This window comes from Cydia pomonella, chromosome 15, assembly GCF_033807575.1.
Source record: "Cydia pomonella isolate Wapato2018A chromosome 15, ilCydPomo1, whole genome shotgun sequence".
In the NCBI taxonomy this organism is placed as follows: domain Eukaryota; kingdom Metazoa; phylum Arthropoda; class Insecta; order Lepidoptera; family Tortricidae; genus Cydia; species Cydia pomonella.
In genome coordinates this window covers 985,406-1,010,391 of record NC_084717.1, presented here as the reverse complement: position 1 = coordinate 1,010,391, position 24,986 = coordinate 985,406, and the positions used below count along the sequence as shown (strand labels likewise).

The window sequence follows — 24,986 nt, the reverse complement described above, 5'->3', positions numbered from 1 at the left end:
TCAACATTGACCACGCGCTCTGCTGTAAAACTGGAGGTCTATTCACATGGCGGCATAATGAGATTAGAGACTTACTCTGTGAACTCTGCCAACACGCGTTGGGCACAAAAGAACCAATCATTTCGGAAAATGACTGCGGCCTACGTGCAGATTTATCCTGTCGTGGCGTTTGGGATGCGCGGAGGGAGGTTGTTTGATATCCGTGTCGTCAACACTGACGCTCTTTCTTACCTCTCACGACCCGTCAAAAACTAAAATCAGCCGAAGATGAAAAGCAGAGAAAATACTCCAAGGCCTGCGAAATGCGACATGCAACTTTCACCCCACTTGTAACTTCTGTTGACAGCGTCTCCTCTTCTTCCTCGCGTTGTCCCGGCATTTTGCCACGGCTCATGGGAGCCTGGGGTCCGCTTGATAACTAATCCCAAGATTTGGCGTAGGCACTAATTTTTACGAAAGCGACTGCCATCTGCCCTTCCAACCCAGAGGGTAAACTAGGCCTTGTTGGGATTAGTCCGGTTTCCTCACGATGTTTTCCTTCACCGAAAAGCGGCTGGTAAATATCAAATGATATTTCGCACATAAGTTCCGAAAAACTCATTGGTACGAGCTGGGGTTTGAACCCGCGACCTCCGGATTGCAAGTCGCACGCTCTTACCGCTAGGCCACCAGCGCTTTACTGCTTCTGTGCTTCTGTTGACAGCGTCTATGCACCCCAAATGTCCTCCTTTATCAAACATATGGCAGAATCAATATCTCAACGATGGAAACGCTCACTAAGCACCATACTGGGCTGGCTGAGATATAGGATCAGTATCGCCGTCATACGCGCCACCAGCATGTGCATTGGAGGCTCGCGCCACCGCTTTAAGTCCGCTGCCAGGTGGCTAGGGTTCAACGACGGTGCCGCCCTTCCACAAATGGATTGAAAACCCCTTTTCTATCCTAAAATTTCTCAATTTATTGATTACTGATTATAATGTAAAATTTATAAGTACTAATGAAAATAACAAAAGTTTGTGAGTTAATAAATAAAACCGTAATTTAATAATTAAATGAATCGGATAGGTAGGTAGGTTATCATTATAATATATTAATAGATAATACAAATAGTAAACCTAATTGCGAAGAAGGAAGTCGGGAAATATAATTTATTATTCATGATAACGACGACTTTAGAAGTAAAAAAGTCAAATATGTACGCAAAAGTAATATTAGTAACTTCGATTTATTTATTTTCCTTGTACAGGAAAACAAGGTTACTAAAAGGTAAGTATAATTATATTTTCTTATTACTTTTCTCTTTGACTGGAGACTTTAGCCCTCTCATTTAAAAAGTAGTATCGCAGCACATATTTACGGTCACATACGACCTTATTGTACGTAAAGTAGATTTAAGGGCCGCACAGACCGGGATTATGCCATCTGATTCATTATAGGCAGCTTATCTGGTGTAAAATACGGGAAACGTTATTAATTATCTAATATGTATACGAGTATTTCAGTATTTTTTTAAGGAATTCTGAAGAATTGTTTGACATGATGCCCACGGCTACTTTCTATCACCGCACCGCCCGCCGTCGGCAGGGTGTTCATCCTCACACCCTAGAACCTAAATGGTCACGCACTGTGCGGTTTAAGAGGAGCTTCCTCCCGCGCACGCTCCGGTTGTGGAATGAGCTACCTGCCGAGGTTTTCCCGAGGGTCTACAGTATAAGGTTCTTCAAAAAAGGAGTGTACAGATTTTTAAAGGGTCGGCAACGCGCATGTAACACCTCTGGAGTTGCAGGCGTCCATAGGCTACGGTGACGGCTTACCATCAGGCGGCCCGTATGCTTGCTTGCCACCGTCGTGGTATAAAAAAAAATGTATTTAATAAATAACAAAGGTTACTTTCGGAGTGTGACTGCAGCAGTGTTGCAACAGAATGCATTGCTGCAAGAGTTGTTAACTATCCACCTCGATCGACTTCAAGTTTGATTTTGACATTTTAAAGGAAGTGTGGGCTAATTTGCCCATTTGACCAGTAAGGGCATCATTACAATAACAAATCCTTCATAATAAATAATAAATAAATTGACTAAGTCCCACAGTAAGCTCAATAAGGCTTGTGTTGAGGGTACTTAGACAACGATATATATAATATATGAATATTTACAAATACTTAAATACATAGAAAACACCCATGACACAAGAACAAATATCCATGCTCATCACACAAATAAATGCCCTTACCAGGATTTGAACCCGGGACCATCAGCTACATAGGCAGGGTCACTACCCACTATAGGCCAGACCGGTTGTCAAAATTCGTCAAAGTTCATCATCTGCGGAGAGGATATTTTATGTTGTAAATCTTTTACTATGCCAGGTAGTCCCAAATCTTTGTGTGAAAAAATTTATCGCCGGAAAAAGTAGTGTAAGTTGAAAGGTGACTTTATAGTATTTTCCGATACTAAGTTACTGTGTCGCAGATCGTTGTTTTGTTATTATCTATTTCTATTTTTGTCGATGATTATGTGTCTCGATATTTTAGTTTGTTATTTTTTTCCTTGTGTTCTGTCTATGTCTATTTTTGTGTCATTTTTTTTAAACAGATATTTGTCTAGTCACGCCATACAAAAACATGAGCGTATAAAAAAACCCCTTTCTAATGGTATGTCTCTATTGTTATTGGTTCATGGGCCAGTGTCCACACCATACAAATCTGCCCATCCTCCTTTAATATTGATCTCATTGATACCTTTTCTTGCAGTAATGTAATCTGCAGTAATGCTGCCGACTGTCGACTTTCTGTGGGGCTAAGATGCTCGCCACTTTATTGTCTATCCCTATGCCAGTCACTTTCTAACAAGTATGTAAGTACGAAAGGGACGAATGACATGCCAGGTGATAAAAACGCGAGTAGACTCCAGCAGCTGCTGCGATTGTAATCCGAATAAGGTACTCTTTAATAAAGACTACACTAGTGTCACTGCTGCAGTATTGCAGTGTGACGTTACTGCTGATTGCATTGAAGCCGCAAATGTCAAAAATCCGGGCAGAAAAATCGGTTTTGACATCGGGACGGTACTTAGGTTACTCACGGGGACGACCTTTAGGTACCGTCGACACCGGTGATACGGATTTTGTAACTATTCAAATAGCAGTTAAAATGTTTTATTAAATACTCCAATACGCACGCAGTTTCACAATCCGGATATCGATCATATTAAATTATAATTACATTTTAATATTTAATCGTGTAACTGTTATTACATACATCTCGTTCGTAACATTAAACAGAGAATGCTTTGCGTTTGTCCAACTATGTCAAGCACTAACATAATCGTCACTCTAATTCTCCCAAGCCTTTCGCATTTTGTTGAAACTTAGGCCCGTTAGCACCTTAATGTGTGTACTAATGTTTCTACACACAAGTTTTATTGTGTAAAGTTGTATAAACCGGCTATTCTGACTCGAAACCAAAATGCTGCGGTGTTGACTGTATATTCCCGTCCCTGGGCGAGTCAAACGCTCGAAATTCAAGCTTACGAAGGCCGCGAGATCAACAAAGATAACTCTTTTACACCAACGCTACTCCACTCACGTGACGCCATTCAGGTGAATCTTATGGTACTCCTACCTTCCTTCCAAGTCAGTCTCCGACTGCTGAGGATCGAGACTCCGCTTGCTAATTTTCCTTATGGCAGCTCTCCGCTTCTCCCTGTCGATTGCTATGTGGAAATCGTTGCTTAGTGTGATGTCCATCTGGGCGGATATTTGGTCACACCAGGAAAAAATTACTTCACAAAACAGTTTGAAATGCCATTAAAAATATTTATGATCATAGTGCATCTTAAAATAATTACAATTAGCCCCAAAACGTAAAATACTTGTAATGGAAGAATTCTGGACTTTATCTGCTGTTCCATTTCACCTTGGTTTTTAGATAAAAACTAAAAATCGTTATAAATGTGTTTGTACGTTTTGAGGAGTTCCCTCGTTGAACCTATAATCAGTACCCCTAGTGTAAATTTGATCGACATCATAACGTGACGAACGCGTTTGCATTAAGTCTCATTTTGTATAGGATTTTGAGTTTCCAAAACGTCCCGCTTGGCGCGCTCTTTCTAAATCCAATACAAAATGAGACTAAACGCAAACGCGTAAGTCAAGTTTCGAAATCGAATTTATTTACACTAGGGGTACTGTTTCATAAAAGCTCTCATAAAGAAACTGACATCAGTTCATTTTAGTAGTTTATTAGACTGCTACATAATAAATGGCATTTAAATACAAATGGGTTTATGTTTATGAAACGAGCTGAAAGCGAGCATAAAGACATCACACGAGTGTTTTAATGCCTCATTAACTCATTATGTATAGTTACATACTCTGTTTATCTACACATGAAATGTTCAGGAACCGCATGTTACGCCCACCATTGCGGCATTTGATCACACACACAATAAACGTCATCTTGACTGTTAAGAAATGAGATCATATCAAATTCCTTTCTTTTTCAGGGATGTTAGAAATTCAAATGTCATTATATATCATTATATAACATAACATTTTAAACTTAAACTTAAGCTTAAACAAGCTGGCTGTAATTTGCGGGTTTTAACGCATCATAAAAGGTTTATGATACTCGTATGTGTGTGTAGATAGAATAAATAGAACGTACAGCACACTGACGTCGTATTGGCGCAGACGATTAATTTATGTCGCTCTGTTCACCGCGTCAATTGTGGTGTCATTGTGTGAGTCGCTTGAATGATGCCAGAGTCTAGTAAATAAAGAAGACTGACGGCCCATATAACGCTGCGAGAAACGTTATTGTTGTAGATTACGTTAAATATTATTGTGAGGTACATAGTTTAAGTCGCAAAAGTAGATTTAAAGCATTATCTAAAAACTAGGTGGCGACATAAAATAAAAAAATTATGTCGATATTATTTTATTATGATTTTATTGTACTTTTATTGTATAAAAATTATAGCGGATAAGAATGTCGTATTTTACGTAGAATTCATGAAAGTGGTAACAGATTTTATACGTATACCTTAAGCTAAAATGAAACATAAGTAAAAAGGCACGCAAGGAACGCGGTGTTGTTTGGAGATTGTTCGTCTCAGGGATCGGAAACCGGTATTTTTTTATAGGAACGAAAACGGTATTTTTTCGTTCTTTGTTAATTAATTCATTTCTAATTGGGCAATCTAATAATACGAAGTCGTTATCTGAAAACACAACTGAGTCCTACATTTAGAGTATAAAATAAACCGAAATATATGGTTATTTCGATGTTTTTGCAAAAAACCGGTTCCGATCCCTGGTTCGTCTTGTATAGTTATAGTCTCTGATGATAACTTTTCGAGGGGTTTTCAAAAAGTGTAACATTTTTTTTAAACTAGCAACTTATGGGTTATTTCGGCTCAGAATCACGAGGGCTACTGATTGAAACAAAGATAAAAGTTCCCCAATTTATCATAAGAATTTTGGTGTCAGACTTACGAGTATGATGCATTTTCACATACATTTTGTGTGGAGCGTAATTTTTGTAATCATTTTTTGCTTTTTTAAATCGATAGTCCTCGCGATTGTTAGTAGAAATAACTCAAAAGATGGTGTTTTTTTGAAAAAAGTAAATGCTACATTTTTAACTGAAAATGCCCTTCCATACTCACAGCATATCACGGAAGTAACAAATACCTTACCTACTATTATTTCGGAACAATAAGTAATACACTACATTATGCATAAAGTTTTCGGTACATGCTCCCTACATCGATTACCTATCGGTAAAGCTCGACTCGATAAGTTATGCCGCCCGAGGCAAACCTGGTTAGTGACATCAAAGGCGCAGGGAATTTAGTTCCTCGGTTACATTTTGGTGGCATTCTCTTTTACTTATAGGAACGGTACAATGTTTTAAGCGTATTTTTTTTTAAAATAAACTGAAGAAAATTCATACATTTTTATTTCGTAGTAGCTTTTGTCAGCGCTTAATCTTCTTCTTCCTCGCGTTGTCCCGGCATTTTGCCACGGCTCATGGGAGCCTGGGGTCCGCTTGACAACTAATCCCAAGATTTGGCGTAGGCACTAGTTTTTACGAAAGCGACTGCCATCTGACCTTCCAACCCAGAGGGTAAACTAGGCCTTATTGGGATTAGTCCGGTTTCCTCACGATGTTTTCCTTCACCGAAAAGCGAGTGGTAAATATCAAATGATATTTCGTACATAAGTTCTGAAAACTCATTGGTACGAGCCGGGGTTTGAACCCGCGACCTCCGGATTGCAAGTCGCACGCTCTTACCGCTAGGCCACCAGCGCTTCTTCAGCGCTTTTGTCAGCGCTTAATAAAGTTTTGTAAGTTTGATGAGCATTTTGGGTGAACGTAATCCCAATTTCGGGCTAAAAAAAAATTCTACGGATTATCATCCTACAGAAACGGTACTACAGCTACATTATTGTTACGCCATGATCATGAATGTTCGTCGCCGCATTACTGCTCCGATTATGACATGAACGCGATAGAAATTGAAAGGATAAGGAAGGATTATTATGGAAATTCGTCACTAATTCGACAGTAATGTCGCAACAGTAATGCAGATGCAGGCGACATCTGGATGTCACCTTAACGATCGCTACATCGATTCCATAGATGGTAGGATCGTATATATGTGCTATACGCGTGCGCCCGTGAGGGACAGAACATACGCAATGCGACAAAATTAAAAACACTAACATTCCTGACAAAATACCAAAATCAACCTACGTAATTTAGTCGGGTTATTTGTTGCCCACCATATACTGAAATTTACGGTGGGGACTAAAAAAATGAAATTGTAATAAGGGCAAACAATAATAACGCTTTCTCTGCTACTCCTACTGAAAGTTACATAAGACTATCCCCTTTCCCCCACCACTCATGCCCAATCCATACTAAGTACTAGATTTATAATCGATTCACAGACTCTCGAGTCTCTCAACACGAGTTTTCAATAAGTTACCCATTACCCGAGGCAAGCAAACATATTTAGTGACATCAAAAGCTCAGGGAATTTAGTTATGAGATTACATTTTAGCGACATCAGTATTGTCGTTCGTTTAGAGAAATGGTACAATGTGGTACTTTTCTTATTTTAAATGGACAATATTTTGTAATATTTAGGTCTTAAACGGGAGAAGTTGTTCACAAAACTTCATACTGTGGCTTTCCCCTAAATTCCACTCAAACAGAAATTAAGATAATGGAAAGGAAAAGTCCTTAAGAGTTTAAAAAAAATAAACTAGCAGAGTTACCACCAAGTTCATTTATAATCCACTAGATGAGTAGTCCGCACATCCTTAGTGAAGCCACTTCAGGGGCGACATTATGTCGCACTCGTTCGAACGGCCCTCGTAGTACTCAAGGTCGAGTCGGTTTGTGTACACCTCCCGGTTGTAAATTAAAAAATACAGGAATGATGGCTGTTTGTGCGTTGAATGGGTGTCACGATTCATCACTAAATAAAAACAAATCACCTGATATTACATTCCATTCATAAGCATCGAGTTTAATATGATATTTTTACGTAATTGTGAATACTAAAATCCAAACCTTCGTCAGCCGCCATTGCTTATAAATGTTGCCAGTTAAATGAATCATTTTATAATCAAGATTATTCCAACTTAAAATTACTTAAGAGCTAGTATTTATAATTAATTAAATAATACAATTTAGCATTGACGCATGTCCTACTGGCACACTCACTCTAAAGTAAGTAAGTAAGTAAGTAAATATTCTTTATTGCACCAACAATTATACATTTTACATACATGTAAAACTACAAATGAATTTTAAAGGAAAATAGAACCAGGTAACAACAGGCGGTCTTATCGCTAAAAAGCGATCTCTTCCAGACAACCTTTAGGTAGCAGGAAATTTCGAACTCATACAAAAGTCAACAGGTAGTGCAAGGAGCTAAAATATACTTAAAATAATTATAATTTCAATATATTATACATAATATAAACTCTTTCTGTATCGATTGCCCTATTGTATCGATAAAGTTGCTCAAGTTTCGATAAGGAACGATTAAGTTACGTAACCTGAGGCAGGCAAACCATTTTATTAACATCAAAGGCTCAGGGAATTTAGTTATGAGATTACATTTTGGCTTTCGTTTAGTTTAGGGAAACATGTTAATGTCAAAACTGATGGTAGCCGTATACTAGTTCATAAACAATTAAGATTATTTTAACTTCAAATATAATTAAATAATAAAATTAAGCATTGACGCATGTTTTAGTTAAGCAATGCTGAATCTTGTCCTTAGTTCTGGCTGACAAATTATATATTAGGAGTTCTTATACCCTTAACTCACGTCTCCTAAAATATACTGACATATAATTATAATTTTAAAATATATTAAACAGTTGCTTTATCAATTGCGCTATCGTATCGATAAAGTTGCTCAAGTTTCGACAAGGCACGATTAAGTTACGTAACCTGAGGCAGGCAAACCAGTTTAGTAACATCAAAGAGTCGGGAATTTAGTTTTCAGGCAACATTTTGGCGGAAACGCTACGATGCGGTTTGATGGATGACAAGACAGGGTTATTTTTAGCATGTAAATGACTTGCTTTGTCACTAAAGATGTAAATTATTAATAGTAGAATATACAACACGGGCATAAATTTCGCTCCTAATCATCCCTATAACTACATGTATTTAAAAAAAAACAACGGGTTGCACTCCGGGAGTGCCGGCAGAAGTGAAAACTTGAATATTAACGTTGTGCATTTGTGATATTTTGGAATGGTTAGGGAATAATTTTGCACGAATTGCTTTAATTATCATTATAAAAGTACTTTCATTTATGTGATAAAATACAATATTAATTTATTCCGCTATCGTACACAAACATGACAATTTATATTACATTAAAAATGTAACACTTCAGAACTGTTATACGCACGCACGCACGCACGCACGCACGCACGCACGCACGCACGCACGCACGCACGCACGCACGCACGCACGCACGCACGCACGCACGCACGCACGCACACACACACACACACACACACACACACACACACACACACACACACACACACACACACACACAGCGCCGCTAAAGAAGTTTTCACTTCAAAAAAGATATAATTGCGCTAGCGAGACGCACGGGCAAGTCAGAACAAAATGACATCATTTAGATATATCATCATCAAAATGTAAGTTTGAATTGATTTCCGTGTCGCGTCGCGCGCTCGCGTCATGGACATTGGGTAAAGGTGCGACCAGACCGCAGCTTAAAAAACGGTCACGATACGGAATCGCAGTGACGCATCGTATGCGTACCGTTTTTGACGCATGCTCCCCACACCGCTGCTTAAAATACGCTGACGCACCGTAAATTGATCTGCGTAAAAATCGCAAAAAATATTACACGGAGATTTTATGGCAGACACCACACCGGTGACGTAAAAGACGCAACTGTTTTGCGAACAAAAAAGATTCGCGTGAAGCACGTCACTGCGATTCCGTACCGTCACCGTTTTTTAAGCAGCAGCATGCGTCAAAAACGGTACGCATACGACGCATTACGGCGATTCCGTATCGTGACCGTTTTTTAAGCTGCGGTCTGGTCGCACCTTAAAGGAAATTCTTATAACTATTATAAAATTAGCCCAAACGAGTGTATTTCTCAAATGTTTTTACAGTACATATGGGGCTACTTTATAGCACTAGTGCGAGAAGTAGCATATTATGTTACTGTGTCGAACATTTAAAGGGCCATATGTACTGTAAAACGTTGTACGATACATGTGCGAATAGGTAATTCGCAACTCGTGTCGATTTAAAACACTCCCTTCGGTCGTGTTTTAATTTATCGCCACTCGTTTCGAATTTCCTATTTTTCGCACTTGTATCGTAATGTACTATTTTTTTCCTATATATTAAAATAATACTAGAAGAGATCCCTTAAAGGGATAAGTTCGCCTTTGTACTGCCTATCCTCTGCCATATTTGTGTTTATGTGCTTTGTACAATAAAGAGTTTATACATACATAATATTATCTTGTTTCCATTTATGATGCCAGCAATTTAAAATTATTATTCTTTTCTAGGTAAGACTTACTTTAATCCTTTGGTATTGACACTTCAGTTGGCATCATTAATAAAAAACACGAAGTGAAATTGTGACTCCCTTTACTTTGTCGCTGGATTTCTAAAATTTCCATGAAAAGGACCCTAATTAGGTACCTTAAAGGAAGCAATCGATTGTGCTAATTAATATTTAGAATGCTGACTCAATGTGTGACATGCTTACATACAACTAGTACCTATAAATAAAATAAATATAATATGACATTATTTTATTACACAAATTGACTAAGTCCCACAGTAAGCTCAATAAGGCTTGTGTTGAGGGTACTTAGACAACGATATATATAATATATAAATATTTATAAATACTCATCACTCAGGAACAAATATCCATGCTCATCACACGAATAAATGCCCTTACCAGGATTTGAACCCGCGACCATCAGCTTCGTAGGCAGGGTCACTACCCACTAGGCCAAACCGGTCGTCAATATAAATACATAATATAACTATTAAATAATCTTGTAATCATTAGTAAAGCTAACTTAAAGGCTAAGCTTATAAGCCCAGGATTTTAAAAGTAACCCAGGCGACCGTAACCATGACAACGAATGAAAAAAAAGTCGATTCACCCAGGTTCAAGATTTTTTTTATTGTAAGGCAACAAAGCCAATTAGGATAAACATAAAGTTCGATTCCCATTCATTGAAATAAACAAATTAAACGATATTTTTCCCTTCGAATGACTAAATATTAAGGGCTTGGTAACGATTTTAGAGCAAACATGTAAAATTGATAGATGTAGTCGTTGAAATGGTACACTTTTTGTTACGTAATATCTAAATAACAAGTATTGGTTTCTATTAGCACGTCTTCTCATCTTGGCTTTTAATAATGAAACCGCACGCGTGCGTCCCCGGTAATATGTGACGAGAAGAAACAGTTTTTAAAAATTCATAAAAACTTAATATGGTGGTAAATTATACAAAATGACGTATAAAAACAGTTTCAGCAAATGTTGTAGATTGTTTAAGTATCAAATTACGTTAAAATTAAGTCGATTTTCAGAGAAATGTTAACTTGTTTTAAAGTAATTTCTGGAGAATAGTGGTTTTGTCTAACTTTTATTTACACTAATTCAACTTTATCATAACAAAAATGTTATTTATTAAAGTTGAAGTACAGGATATGTGTAATACAAAATTACCCTTTATAGCAGTCCAAACTCTACGAAATGTACAAATAAGAGCTTTAAAATCATAGCTTTACGCGCGTTTACCTAAACGTCCATCAGAAAAAAAAATCGTTACGTCCCACTGCTGGGCACAGGCCTCCTCTCATGCGCGAGAGGGCTCGGGCTATAGTCCCCACGCTAGCCCAATGCGGATTGGGAACTTCACATACACCTTTGAACTTCTTCGCAGATGTATGCAGGTTTCCTCACGATGTTTTCCTTCACCGAAAAGCTAGTGGTAAATATCAGATGATATTTCGTACATAAGTTCCGAAAAACTCATTAGTACGAGCCAGGATTTGAACCCACGACCTCCGGATTGAAAGTCGGACGTCATATCCACTCGGCCACCACCGCTTTTATGAGTCAAATTAAATGAGTCCGTTAAAAAAAAAAATAGATATAAATAAGATAACAAGACGTAGGTACTAATAGAAACCAGTACTTTATAGTTCTAATAGTTATCAAAAGGTGTACAATTTCATCGACTCAAGCTCTCAATTTGACATTTTTCACTATCTGAACCCCTAGTGTAAATTTATTCGATGGCGTGACGTGACGTACGCGTTTGCGTTAAGTCTCATTTTGTATGGAATTTAGAAACAGCGCGCCAAATGGGACGTTTTGGAAACTCAAAATCCCATACAAAATGAGACTTAACGCAAACGCGTAAGTCACCTCGCGCTATCGAATAAATTAACACTAGGGGTACAGAACAAATATACCTTCATAAATTCGATAACAATTGTTATAACAACAAGACGAATTTAAGCAAAAACATACCTAAACATAATAACGTTCTTTCTTGAAGAAAAACAAACAATACGCCGAAAACAAATACTGAAATGGAAAATTTACTAAAGAAAGGCTGAAGATTTTTGCTTGATTTATATTAAGCACAATACCTAAGCTTTTCCAGATGGGATACACAAGGTCGAACGGTTGCTCTCTTTTGAAAAAAAAAAACGCCTAATCACTCCTGCCTTGAATGCCTCAAGGTTGTATAGACAATGGAAAGAAAAACGTTTAAGTTTAGGACAATGACAATATAGGTTTGTTAAAAGCTGGTAAATCTTTTGACGGGTTTGGCGATAAACGCCGTTTCAAGTAATTTACCAAAGAATACCTATAATAGACGGAGAGTAACAGGCCAATTCGAACGTGCACTGACATCAAACCGATATAGAATGATGGATGGATGGATTGGAATCATATCAGTTAGCTGTCATCTAACCCTAACTAAAAAAATATGACACTGATATTCTGTCAGTGCGAAAAGTAACGATTTTGTATGGAGTGTGGAATTAAGAGGAGTGCCATCTCTTATGGTAGAACTGTTGCAAAAGTGTCCAGCTGTTAGCTATAAATAATAGTTCCAAATCTCTCCAGAGTAGCGCTAGAGTAGCTAAGAACCTAGGCGCTATTGACGGAGTGAAGTGCGCTGTCTATGATTTGATTTTTTTGTTCAAGTACTCTAGGTATTGTGGCGCCACCTATTTAAGGTTTTTTGATGACACTTTTTGGTACATGGAGATTTATTTCCTTACCTCTACCTTCCGTAGATTTTGGTTGAAAGTTGACATTATACGCAATTCAGCAGGGGCTCTAAAGGAGATGGGAACGATCTCAAATATGCAAGTTAGATCAGTATCACATTGTGTTGTTGGAATTGGCCTGCTAGTGTCTGGTCATTGATACTTGATTAGAAGTGAAATTTCCCTAATTCGTTTTTATATGAAGATTTTTGTTAATTTTGGCCAGGGTGTTCATTTTTATACTACGTCGGTGGCAAACAAGCATACGGCCCGCCTGATGGTAAACAGCCTCGTAGCCTATGGACGCCTGCAACTCCAGAGAAGTCTCAGGCGCGTTGCCGACCCTAACACTCCGCACCCTCGTTAAGCTCTGGCAACCTTACTCGCAGGAACACAACACTATGAGACGATGTGACGTTTTTATGAGAAAGTCAAATTAAAATAAGATTCCGACAGTGAAAGGTGTCTGGCGTAATAAAGTCAATTCCGCTTATTTTCACCATTCAATGTCGAAGCGTATGTTGAATCAGTTAAGAGCTCCATATGAAGCGAGTTCCCAAAAGCGAAAGTAATTTAATTGACTGACAGTCGAAATGTCGGAAAATGATTTCACTTTGCCCCGGCTCCGTCGAGAGTATTATGTTGCCTCCATCAGAATTGGAAGGGTGTTGACAGGTTTTGTCATACGTTGCTTTGACAGTTATCTAATTTTCAGATGGAACTGCGTCCAGATTTAAAAGATCTGGTATTGATTTCGATTTTCGGTTGAACTTCAAAATGGCGAACGTTTTTTGCTCATTAATTTTGTTTGAAGTGTAATATTGATAGCTTATTATGCAGTAAACTAATTTAGAAGTGTGCAGTTAATGAAGAATCAATCTTGAAACACGTTTAACTATTCTTTAGTTAACACCCTGTAATCCAGTGGCTATTTGTTAAGTCCAGATATCACTTTGATAAGAGCAACCACCATACAACATCATGCTCCGTGAGCCCACTAAGTTTTTGTTGTTATTGTTATTGGTCCTAGGGCACCCCGGAGGTGCATAGGGCCTCCACAAGATCCTTCCACGCCTGTTTACTTTGAGCAACCGTCTTGGCCTGGTTCCAGCTCAGTCCTACGGCTCACAGCATTTTTTTTGCCAATTTTGGTATTGACAAAAAAAAAATTCCTTTTCACTGGCAAAACTGTCCCTCTGGAATATACCCAGTTGAATATATCCAGTTAAATATATCCAGTTGAATATACCCAGTTGAATATATCCAGTTGGTTGTTGATTTCATGTTCATTTGATATTACTCCTTTGCCTTGTTGGATATGACTTTATAAGCACCAAATTATTAAAATTATGCGCTTATAAGTTAGCTATTCCTCTGTCGTATTTAATTAATCTCTCTATCACCACAGGTATATTTCCGGATCGTCTTAAATACTCGATAGTTAAGCCTATATACAAAAAAGGTAACGCTCTAGACATGAATAACTATAGACCCATCACTCTTATCCCAATAATGTCAAAAGTCTTCGAAAAAGTTATTGCTAAGAGATTATATGATTTCCTATACAAAAACAAACTACTAAGCACGGACCAGTTCGGATTCCAGTCAGGTAAATCGACGTCTCTGGCTAGTTTTTCTTTAGTTAAATATGTTACCGAGTGTCTTGATCGTAAAGAGCCTATTATAGCATTATTTTTAGATATGTCAAAGGCATTTGATTTTGTAAACCATAAAACGCTTCTCAATAAACTTTACGATTATGGCATTAGAGGTAAAGCCCATGACTGGCTTACTAGCTACCTAAATGATAGGAGACAGTGCACTGAAATATGTAAAGTAATTAATGATGAAAAAGTTTGTGTCATGTCAGAATATAAACTTAATGGCCGAGGAGTTCCTCAAGGAAGCATTTTAGGACCATTATTATTTATTCTATATATTAATGACCTTCCCGATGTAACAACACACAAATCTATATTATTTGCTGATGATACTACTTTATTGTTTAAATGTACGAACGTAGACACCTTTGAAAATGAAATTAATGAATCTATTAAAGCCATAGTAAATTGGCTGAATAATCATGATCTTAGAATTAATATTAGTAAAACCAAAGCTGTACAATTTAGAACAAATAAGAGCCAAGCATTATCTATAAATATAATGTACAATAATATTAAAGTAGAAATGGTTAATTCGACTGTCTTTTTGGGATTAACTCTTGACGAACACTGTAACTGGAAGAAACATATTGACCTTGTATGCACTAAAGTGAACCGATTTGTGTACGCACTCAAACGACTAAAAAATATCGCATCCTTAGATACAGCTTTAAACGCCTACCATAGCTATGTATCATCTGTGTTACGATATGGCGTTATAATCTGGGGTAACTCAGTTGACTTTGATAGAGCATTTAAAGCTCAAAAAAAGTGCATCAGAGCATTAAGCGGTATTGGTACAAGGCAATCGTGTAAACCCATGTTTAAAAAACTCAAAATTCTTCCTTTGGCATATATATACATAGCAGAAATATGCATTTTTGTAAAAAAACATTACCAATACTTTACTTTTATAGCTCAAGTAAATCCAAATGCTAGAGCTAATCGACTGAACAAACTTCTTGGAACAAAAAACAATTTGGCGCTTTATCGAAATAATGTCGATGGGATGACATACACAATATATAATAAACTGCCACAATCGTTAAGAGACATGCCACTTATTAAATTTAAACGAGCGATTATAATATTTTTAAGCCAGCACAATTTTTATAGCGTTAAGGAATATTTAAATATAGATTTCTATTGATATTGTGACATTTTATTATTTATTAATTCTATTCTTGGCTCTATTTTCATTGTTAATATTTAATAATAATAATTTATTGAAATATAATGTTATTGTAGTTGATTATGCAAATATGTAATTTAATGTAATATAATGTAAATAGGTTTTTAAAATATTTTGCATGCCTACTAGTATAAGGTATTGACATTATCTGGACATAATATTATTGACTATACCATCCTATCTGTACATAATGTTAAGCAAATAAACACATTTCATTTCATTTCATTTCATTTCATTTCATTTCATTTCATTGCCTCACGCTCGCAAGCATAAAATTACACTGAAAAAAATAATCAGCCGAACTCACGGAGTTATTAAAAAAATAACAGAACTCAAGTATAAATAATACATTGTGTTCAATATCCTAAAACCTATTTCTTACAAATGACCAGTGGCCAGTATAACTCTTACGTAGTTCGCAAGTCCCAATTTTTGTATAAGTAAATATTAGTAACAAAATTCTTTGTTACTTACAATATTGCTTTCAGTGAAGTAAATAAGCGCAACCGAGGTGAAAATTAGACCACCATACCACCATACCATGCAATACCATACCAATACTATTACCACCACCATACCATGGCAATACTGTTGTTGTTATCTGAATGCCGCTGCTGTTTTTATATTTAGGTTAACTAACAATCACTGCAGTAGACAGAACAACATTTACAATTTGTGTAGCCAACGCTATTTCCCACTAAACGTATAAAATATTAAGTAAGGCAATTAAAATGATGCCTTCCTTCAATTTCTAATTTTAATTGTACGATACAATCATCAACCTCACAAAAAAACCTCAACTCTGGGTCTTTACAGTTATTATGTAATTAACAATAACTCATTGTTACAGGTAACAATTAAACCGATATCGAAATGGAGCAGATAATAAAACACCTCGTAATTATGGCGGCTCTAACGATCGCCCAGCCCGCCATCACCGCCAAGGACGACCACAAAATAGAGTTTTACCACATACCAGTATTCACCAACATCTGTGACATCGTCGACAGAAGATCCTTAGTCCACTGCTACTGTGACAGTACCAAACCAAAGATGGCTACCCGAGCAGACTGCTGGATATTTACAGGAGGAATCACCCCGGAAGACCCTATCTGGCCAAACTTCTCCTCCCAATCTGAATTAGAACACCTCATGTTCAACGTTCGCTCAGATGAAGCCCTAACATTCATACCGGCCAAAGCCATCGTTAGGCTCGAAAGACTCAAACACATATCTATACAATTTGGAACGATACAAAGTGTACCACCTTATGCGTTCACCAACTCTTCAACTATAAGACAAATCAGCTTAAGATCAAACAAAATTTCTATCCTGGAGCGACATTCATTCGCACAAATGATGATGCTGTCCAATCTAAGTTTGGACGACAATCAAATCACGGAACTAAGACGCGATGTATTCTTCGGACTACCTAATTTACATGTCTTACACTTATCAAATAATAATCTAAGTTTAATCCACGAGGGATGCTTCAAACATCTGAACAATTTAATAGAGTTGAAACTTGATTTGAATTCCATATCAGTAGTTACGAGGGAAATGTTTGAAGGACTGGAGAATTTGTCTCGTTTAAATTTGAGGAGCAATCGTTTGACTATGATAGGTAATTTGGCGTTTAGTGAGCTGTGGGGCTTGAAAGATCTAATGTTGGACAACAATGCCATCGAGTACGTATCGGAACGTGCGTTCGGAGGCCTGACGCAGCTGCGGAAACTGACGCTCTCTGGGAACAAATTGACGGCTTTCTACGAGGACATTCTCGAAGACATAAGGAGCCTAATAGTATTAGATATGAGGGACAACCTCCTGGAGTCGATGTCTTATGAAACCATTAGGCCGGTCGTCGAGAACGGGAAATCCGCTTCAAGAGCTGTTTACTTGGACGGTGAGTTCAAATTTAATACTTTAGATCTTATCGGGATAGGGTAATCTTCCGTTTATTGACATCCTAGAGTAAAATGTTGTCACCATCGCTGTCTTCAAATAGGATTTAATTTATTTACAAATGAGAGACGCCGAAAAAGGTAGGTTTGCCCTAAAAGCCTAAAAGCGTCCCAAATATCCTAATCTATATATATTATATATAAATGAATCATTATTTCCTTTGGTCCGGCATTACGCATAAACGGCTGGACCATTTTCTCTGATTCTTTTTGATGTGTTTGTTATTGTCATGAGAAGGTTATTACGCAAGAAAAAAAATAAGTAAGTGCGTACGTGCAAAAAAAAGATGTAGGTGATACGAAGTTCACTGGGTCATCGAGTTTATCTTAATACAAACAATTGGCAAAAAGGTTCAAAGCATTGAGATAAATCTCTGCTTGATCTGCTTAGAAAAAATATCATGATTTTATGCGAATATACAAGATGGATTTAGAGTAAAGGACTAAGATACTTATGTGTTTTTGTTCTTCGACAGTAATAATAATGTTTTACTCGTTAAGATCGTACTTCAGACGAATACATAGCTATACTACGAGTACGTACCTAAGTTACGTGTTTTTACTTTACACGTGCTCATTCAATACTAAGCTAAAATATCATATCTTTTTAGAATATTATATGGCTGGCGCGACTAATATACGATGCTTACGTGACCTAAGAGTACGCACCTACGCGCCACTAGCAGACATACGGCCCGATTTGAAGAATAAAATACGATAACGATAAGTTCTGGTTTAGATAAGTTCTCATTTAGATATCGTTTGCATATCGTATAATTGACAGAAGCAGCTTGATTCGGGCAACCAATGTCACTTTGACATTAGAAATATCGTAGATAGATCTTGTTGGCATCACAGCGGAATTGAAATAAACGTCAATTTTGATATGTCGTTTAGCTATCGATCTTTCCAAGATCTTAAACGTGTCTTAATCATTCTTCGAATCGGGCTGTAAGTATGTTAAACAGGATTTATGTGCTTATTATTATTTCAAAAAATATTTAAAGACACAGATGGTTAAAATAGGAATAGATTCAAACGCAAATATGTATTTCCACACGCGATTAGGTTAGGTTTGATTGCCTTTCTTAAACTGTTTCTTTTAACTAATATTAAAGTTATAAAACTTTTACACATTTTAGTAACGAAAATTTCACGTCAGGAGAAATGTAGATTGTTAACCAAGGGACAAAAGGCGCTCATTTCTATCGAGGTAGTTCCGTAAGAGCACTAATATTCTGAGATTGAAATGGTGCCTTTCACCTGAGCTAAATACTCTACTTTTCATTTCGAATACGGGAAAAATACATGTGTGTTTAAAAAAGCATGACTAAATACTTTTATAGTACTTTTTGAGGGTACTTTCAATTAACCATTTAGATAAAAGAGACGTTATTCATTGAATGGGGGAGTTAGATGTCAAAATGGAAAGTGTCCAAGATAAATAAAGAAAACATACCTATTATAAAATTATAATGCCCTAGAGCCAAACGTGTCTCTTTCTGCAAACTTAATAGAATAACAATGACCCACATTCAGACCATGAGAAATGAAAAAATAAATTTAATTTAGTGAATGATTCTCGCTTTTTTTCATTGTATGGCGAGAGCACAACGTACTTTGTAATCGTTTGTTCTGACTGGGCTAATATAAGCATAACATGGCAAAGAATGCGCGTATAATCCAGTTATTCCGTGGTTGTCTCATAATAAATCACGCTGCGGGCGAGTACCTAAGTGATGTTCTATTCGGATCCCGGGATTATTCCCGGAAAATTGCTCATATTGCCGAGAAATATTGGAGAATGTATTGCTTTTAACAATATTATAAATTGTAAAGTAGCATAAATAAACTAATAGTACCTGGGCGACCGAGCTTTGCTCGGTTATAACTATTTATTGTAATATGGTGGTGTATAGGTGATAATCTTAACTACATTTTTTACTAAATTAAACTTGTCTAAAATAATAAAAATTAAAAATTATATATAAACTTGAACATATATAAAAAAAAAAGTTAGTCACCGGGCAAGATTCGAACCCGTAACACTCGTTTCTAGCCGTCCGCGTCTTAACCCGCTGGACCAGACGGACAGTGGCCGGCAATACGAAATTAGCGACCATATTCTGCGTCGAAAGAAAAACGCATGAAAACTCGAAAACACGCGTTTTCCCAAACATAAGACTAATCTAGATCGATTGTATACCCCCAAAAACCCCCATATACCAAATTTCAGCGAAATCGTTAGAGCCGTTTCCGAGATCACAGAAATATATATATATATATATTTATACAGGGCGATTCATGAGACGTGAGCTGGACTAAGCCTACACAATCAGTAAATGTTAATGAATCGTTCACCATCATATTTTAGTAAAACAATCACGCTTTTTATCTGTTATTTAACTTTTTCTTAAGGACAAATTTGATTATCTACAATCATGGACAGCCTACAACACTTAATTAACAAAGATAAAACCTCTTTAACCGTTATGACAGCACTTTGATTATGAAGAAAATAAAATGTTACACTTGAGTGAGATACGATTTTATAAAAGTAACCAGGCTCCGATGACATTCAATTTGTCACTTCTTATAGATAAAACAAAGAGGGTGACCATAAATATCGTAAATAAAATAAAACTCTTTTTTTTTTAACAGTAAAAATTAAATTAACGTTAATCTCACAAATACTGGTACGAAACAGTTGCTGATAATTTACCGAATATGCAGGCTTGATCCTGCTCACGTCTCCTGAATCATCCTGTATACAAGAATTGCTCGTTTAAAGGTATAAGATATAAATAAGCTCTAAGCTCAATATGGGTTGTGTTGTGAGTACTAAGCGACGATGTATTATTAGGGTTCCGTATCAAAAAGGTAGGTACAAAACGAACTTATGGTGTGACTCTGTCCGTCCGTCCGTCTGTCTGTCTGTCACATCGCTAAATATCTCAAGAACCACTTAAGCTATCGATTTGGAATTTGGAATAGTTATTAATAACGCTAACCTAGACACATTGAAAGTAATATTTTTTGTTTTATTTTTACTAACTATGGAAAATGCCTATATAAAGAGGGGGCAAAATTTCAAAGTCTAGTGACTAGGTGAAGTGGGGTATCATTTGAAAGAGCTCAAATTGTAGATTCCATAACATATTTTTTTCATAGACAAAAAAATGATTTATGACGGGAAAAAAATAACCCCCCCCCCCCTTCCTCCTATCTCCGAAGTTTACCGACGAAAAATTATGAATTTTTTACATAATATTAAAATTACTATAAATTTTACAGGAAAAGTATAATGAGATCTCTATCTTGGTAACTTTTTTTTAATTAACAAAAAGCCTTTCCGAATTCCGTTTGCAATTCAACCAACTTTACGTGTCTTTATTACACATAAAATTTCTATGAGACTACATTAAATGCACCTTTTTTCAAATAAAAGATCAATTTTTGAAATCAGGTCACATGATAGAGAACAATCCTCGAAAAACCAACATACGTGCATTACATCGCGCAAATTTGTTAGACAATTTGCCGATAGATGGCGCTGTACACAATTATACTTAGTATAGGTACTTCTATTCAAAAGTCTTTTGCCTTTATAGCTACACGAGGTAATTCAAAGTTTGTACGGAACCCTCGGTGCGCGAGAATGCCTTAGCCGGTTTTTACAACATAAGATGACCGCGGTCTGGCCTAGTCGGTAGTGATTCTGCCTATGTAGCCGATGGTCCTGGATTCGAATCCCGGTATTTGTGTGATGAGCACAGATATTTGTTCCTGAGCCATGGTTGTTTTTTATGTGTATTATATAATTATATTGTTTTCTGAGTACCCACAACTTGAGCCTTTTTGATCTTACCGTGGCTTAGTAAATTTGTGTAAAAAATAATATTCATTTAATTTATAATATATACATATAGATAAAAACTTAAATACACACCTACCTATAGAAAACATCCAAACTCAGGAACAAATCTTATACTGATCGTAGGCCGGGTAGCTACCAGGCGACTAACAATAAGCCAAAGATAGGCTGGGTGTCCCGTCCACGTATACATTTTACGTGTTAGGTAAAACATGATTGTAGTGATGGTACTGGTGGTCTACTTCGATATATATGTCAACATTCCACAATATAATCATTTTAAATTTCGAAATTTGGAGCAACGTTTGTAACAATGTACCTAGGCACATTTTACGATAGGTAAATCAATCTGTTCGCGATTGGCAAACGGCCGTCAGTCCCAAAGATGCCGGCAATTTCCCAATGATCCCGTAACGGCACAGCCCTGGGTCGGACCGTTAATATATTTCACAAAGAGTCCCTATAAATTTTCGGGCGCCATCGAGTAGCATTTTATTCGTAAACAGCGTTTCTTTATTAGCTGTTTTACAGCGTTTCTGTTGGTTATTCATGAACGAGTCCGGGTTCTAGATTAATGCTGTGCTGAGCAAAATTAACCCGAGCAAGCAAGCAAAGGAGCAAGATTGTTTTGTCAAACCTTAGACATATTTTCTAAGGTGAATATATATATATATACCTATAGGTCATAAAGAGCCGATACCCAGGAATCGCGAATAAAAAGTGGGTGTTTTATATTTGCTAATCAGAAGTAAATAATTTTTAACACGCTTATATTAGGTCGACCTGTATGTAACTATGTAATGGAATCTAAGGTAACTAATTTAACCATCTTCCAAGGATCGTAGCGTCATAAAAATTGGCAACTGTATGTCATTCTGATGACAATACAATAATATGGTACTGTCGAACTGATCTGATGATGGAGCCGGAAGATTATGAACTGGAACTTCACGATGGAACATCGTATCATAGCTTTGACCACGATTAGGTTTCAAGGTCTGATGATGAAGCCGGAAGATACGCACTGGCATTCCATGATGGAATATCGTATCATAGTCGTGTTTGCACTTGTGAGAAAGATCACGTAATGGACTTAGAACACGATCAGGTTTTTTTACGTGAATTTATAAAAGCGTGTTTTTGTAGTGTTTTTTAAACTATTAATTTATTTATGAGAGAGCCAAAAATTTCCCGCGATTTCAGAGTTGGTCCTATAGTACTATCGTAGTAGTGAAACACTTTATTGTACACAAAAGATAAAAAAAAAACAGGTTAAAATACTCATCATTAGTAAAAGCGCAAATTATATCTTTAAGGGATCGCTTCCATATTAACAAAACAGGGAAAAGAAAAAAAAAAGAGGGATAAGGGAGCGAAGGGATTTAATGGGATATATTCCATAGTAACAGTTTCTCAGTGTGACCTATTTATTCACTTCGCAAAATGTGGGTGAAGGTTTAAAAAACAATCACTAATTAGGCTATTATAGTATTCGCACTCTGCAACGTTGTTTTTGTTATACAATTATTTTTACCTCTGTGAAGGATAAATATAGTGTTTGTTTACAAAGAAAAGAGAAAACGCTGATGGCTTAGCGGTAAGAGCGTGCGACTTGCAAAGCCGCAGGTCGCGGGTTCAAACCCGGACTCGTACCAATGAGTTTTTCGGAACTTATGTACGAAATATCATTTGATATTTACCAGTCGCTTTTCGGTGAAGGAAAACATCCTGAGGAAACCGGACTAATCCCAACCAGGCCTAGTTTACCCTCTGGGTTGGAAGGTCAGATGGCAGTCGCTTTCGTAAAAACTAGTGCCTACGCCAAATCTGGGATTAGTTGTCAAGCGGACCCCAGGCTCCCATGAGCCGTGGCAATATGCCGGGACAGCGCGAGGAAGAAGAGTTTACAAAGAAAAGTGTCATAATACTCATAATATTAAATGAATTTTGAACAAGCAGAAACGTCTGCAAACGATGCTATTAAGCTTAGAATACATTTAAAAGTGCAAAAATTACTGCCTTGGGTGAGACTTGAACTCACGGCCTCTGGATTCTGGTTCAAGTCTCACCCAAGGCAGTAATTTTTCCACTTTTAAATGTATTCTAAGCTTAATAGCATCGTTTGCAGACGTTTCTGCTTGTTCAAAATTAATTTAGTATGGTTAGCACATCGTTACTGGTGAATTTCCAATATGACTTGGAACTCCGGTAGTCTAAGAAGTGTAATGTTCTTACGATAGATGTCGCTAGGCTCCCCTAGACCCATATGGTGGGAAAATTTGCTGCCTATGGATGAGGTCTTGATGGCTCAGATGGCAGGGCGCTGGGGTATCTATCCAGAGGCCGTGAGTTCAAGTCTCACCCAAGGCAGTAATTTTTCCAGTTTTAAATTTGTCATAATATTTATTGAAAATAATCCATTTCACAATTACATGTTACAATAATTACATTACATTTTAAAGTTAAGTGTCGGTATAACGTAATTTTCCACCGCCCAAGGTATGTCTCGCGGGGTCGGCATGTAGATCGAAATGTCAGAATACGATATGCATGAGTTTCGTAACTCGAAACTACTGCCCAAGAGACACGACGGAAAAAATTTATTAATAAGTAGTTTCTCCACGAAATGGCTTTATTCACTAAAAATAGAAGAAAAAAAAATACAGAATTATATGACTAAGTAACATAAGTATATAAAACTTTAAATCTAAATCTAAAAATAAATAAAACTAATCTTAAAATAAATTATTTAAAACCGTGTCCACGAAATTATGTATATTCTTATTTAGTTGCACTGGGGAACAAATCAAATTATTGTTATTAAATATCAATATGTGTTTTTGTAGTCAACCTTTTACATCTCCTTTTACATCTTTATTTGTATATAAAATTTATAAACTGAAATAGATTTCATAACTAACTATACACAATCATTTTCAACGAGAAAAATATCTACAATATTAATATCTTTCATTTAAGTTTAGCAAGTTGTATCGTAATGAACCGGGCAACGTGTATTAAATTAACACAAAAGCAATTTACACTTCCTCGTTCGTATGAATAATTAAAGCGTGAACGAAAACCATTATTTCAGACAGCTAGGCTCATAAATCTTCAAATGTCTTCAATCACATATATCATACATATTGTTGGTCGTGGCTATTTGGAATCCAGCGCGGCAAATATGGAAATATAAGGTACGTTTGAAGAAATATTATTTGCACCGTTGAATGTTATCGCTCGAAATGACTTGGGTATTCTTTTACAATTGTGTAATAAAACTATTAACACCCGGTTTTGCTTGAAGCATACTTACGTAATTTTCTACATTGTAATTTCTAAGAAAAAAAAAGAAATGTTGCAAAAAGAGATGTTGGGAGGCCATTGCTTCGCTTTAAAGACTGCGCCAAGAGGAATATGGCAGATTTTAAGATCGACCACC

The 24,986-nt window shown here is 36.7% G+C and overlaps 1 protein-coding gene across 2 annotated transcripts in view; it reads left to right on the top strand.

Annotated features, from left to right (window-relative positions):
* LOC133525502 (connectin-like) overlaps positions 1–24,986 on the top strand; it is a 189,187-nt gene that overhangs the window by 126,537 nt on the left and 37,664 nt on the right. For both annotated transcript variants that reach the window (XM_061861764.1, XM_061861763.1), the window contains one exon: positions 16,557–17,612. In XM_061861764.1, coding sequence (XP_061717748.1) covers positions 16,580–17,612 — 1,033 coding nt within the window. In that variant the 5' untranslated portion in view covers positions 16,557–16,579. The remainder of the gene's footprint in view (positions 1–16,556; positions 17,613–24,986) is intronic.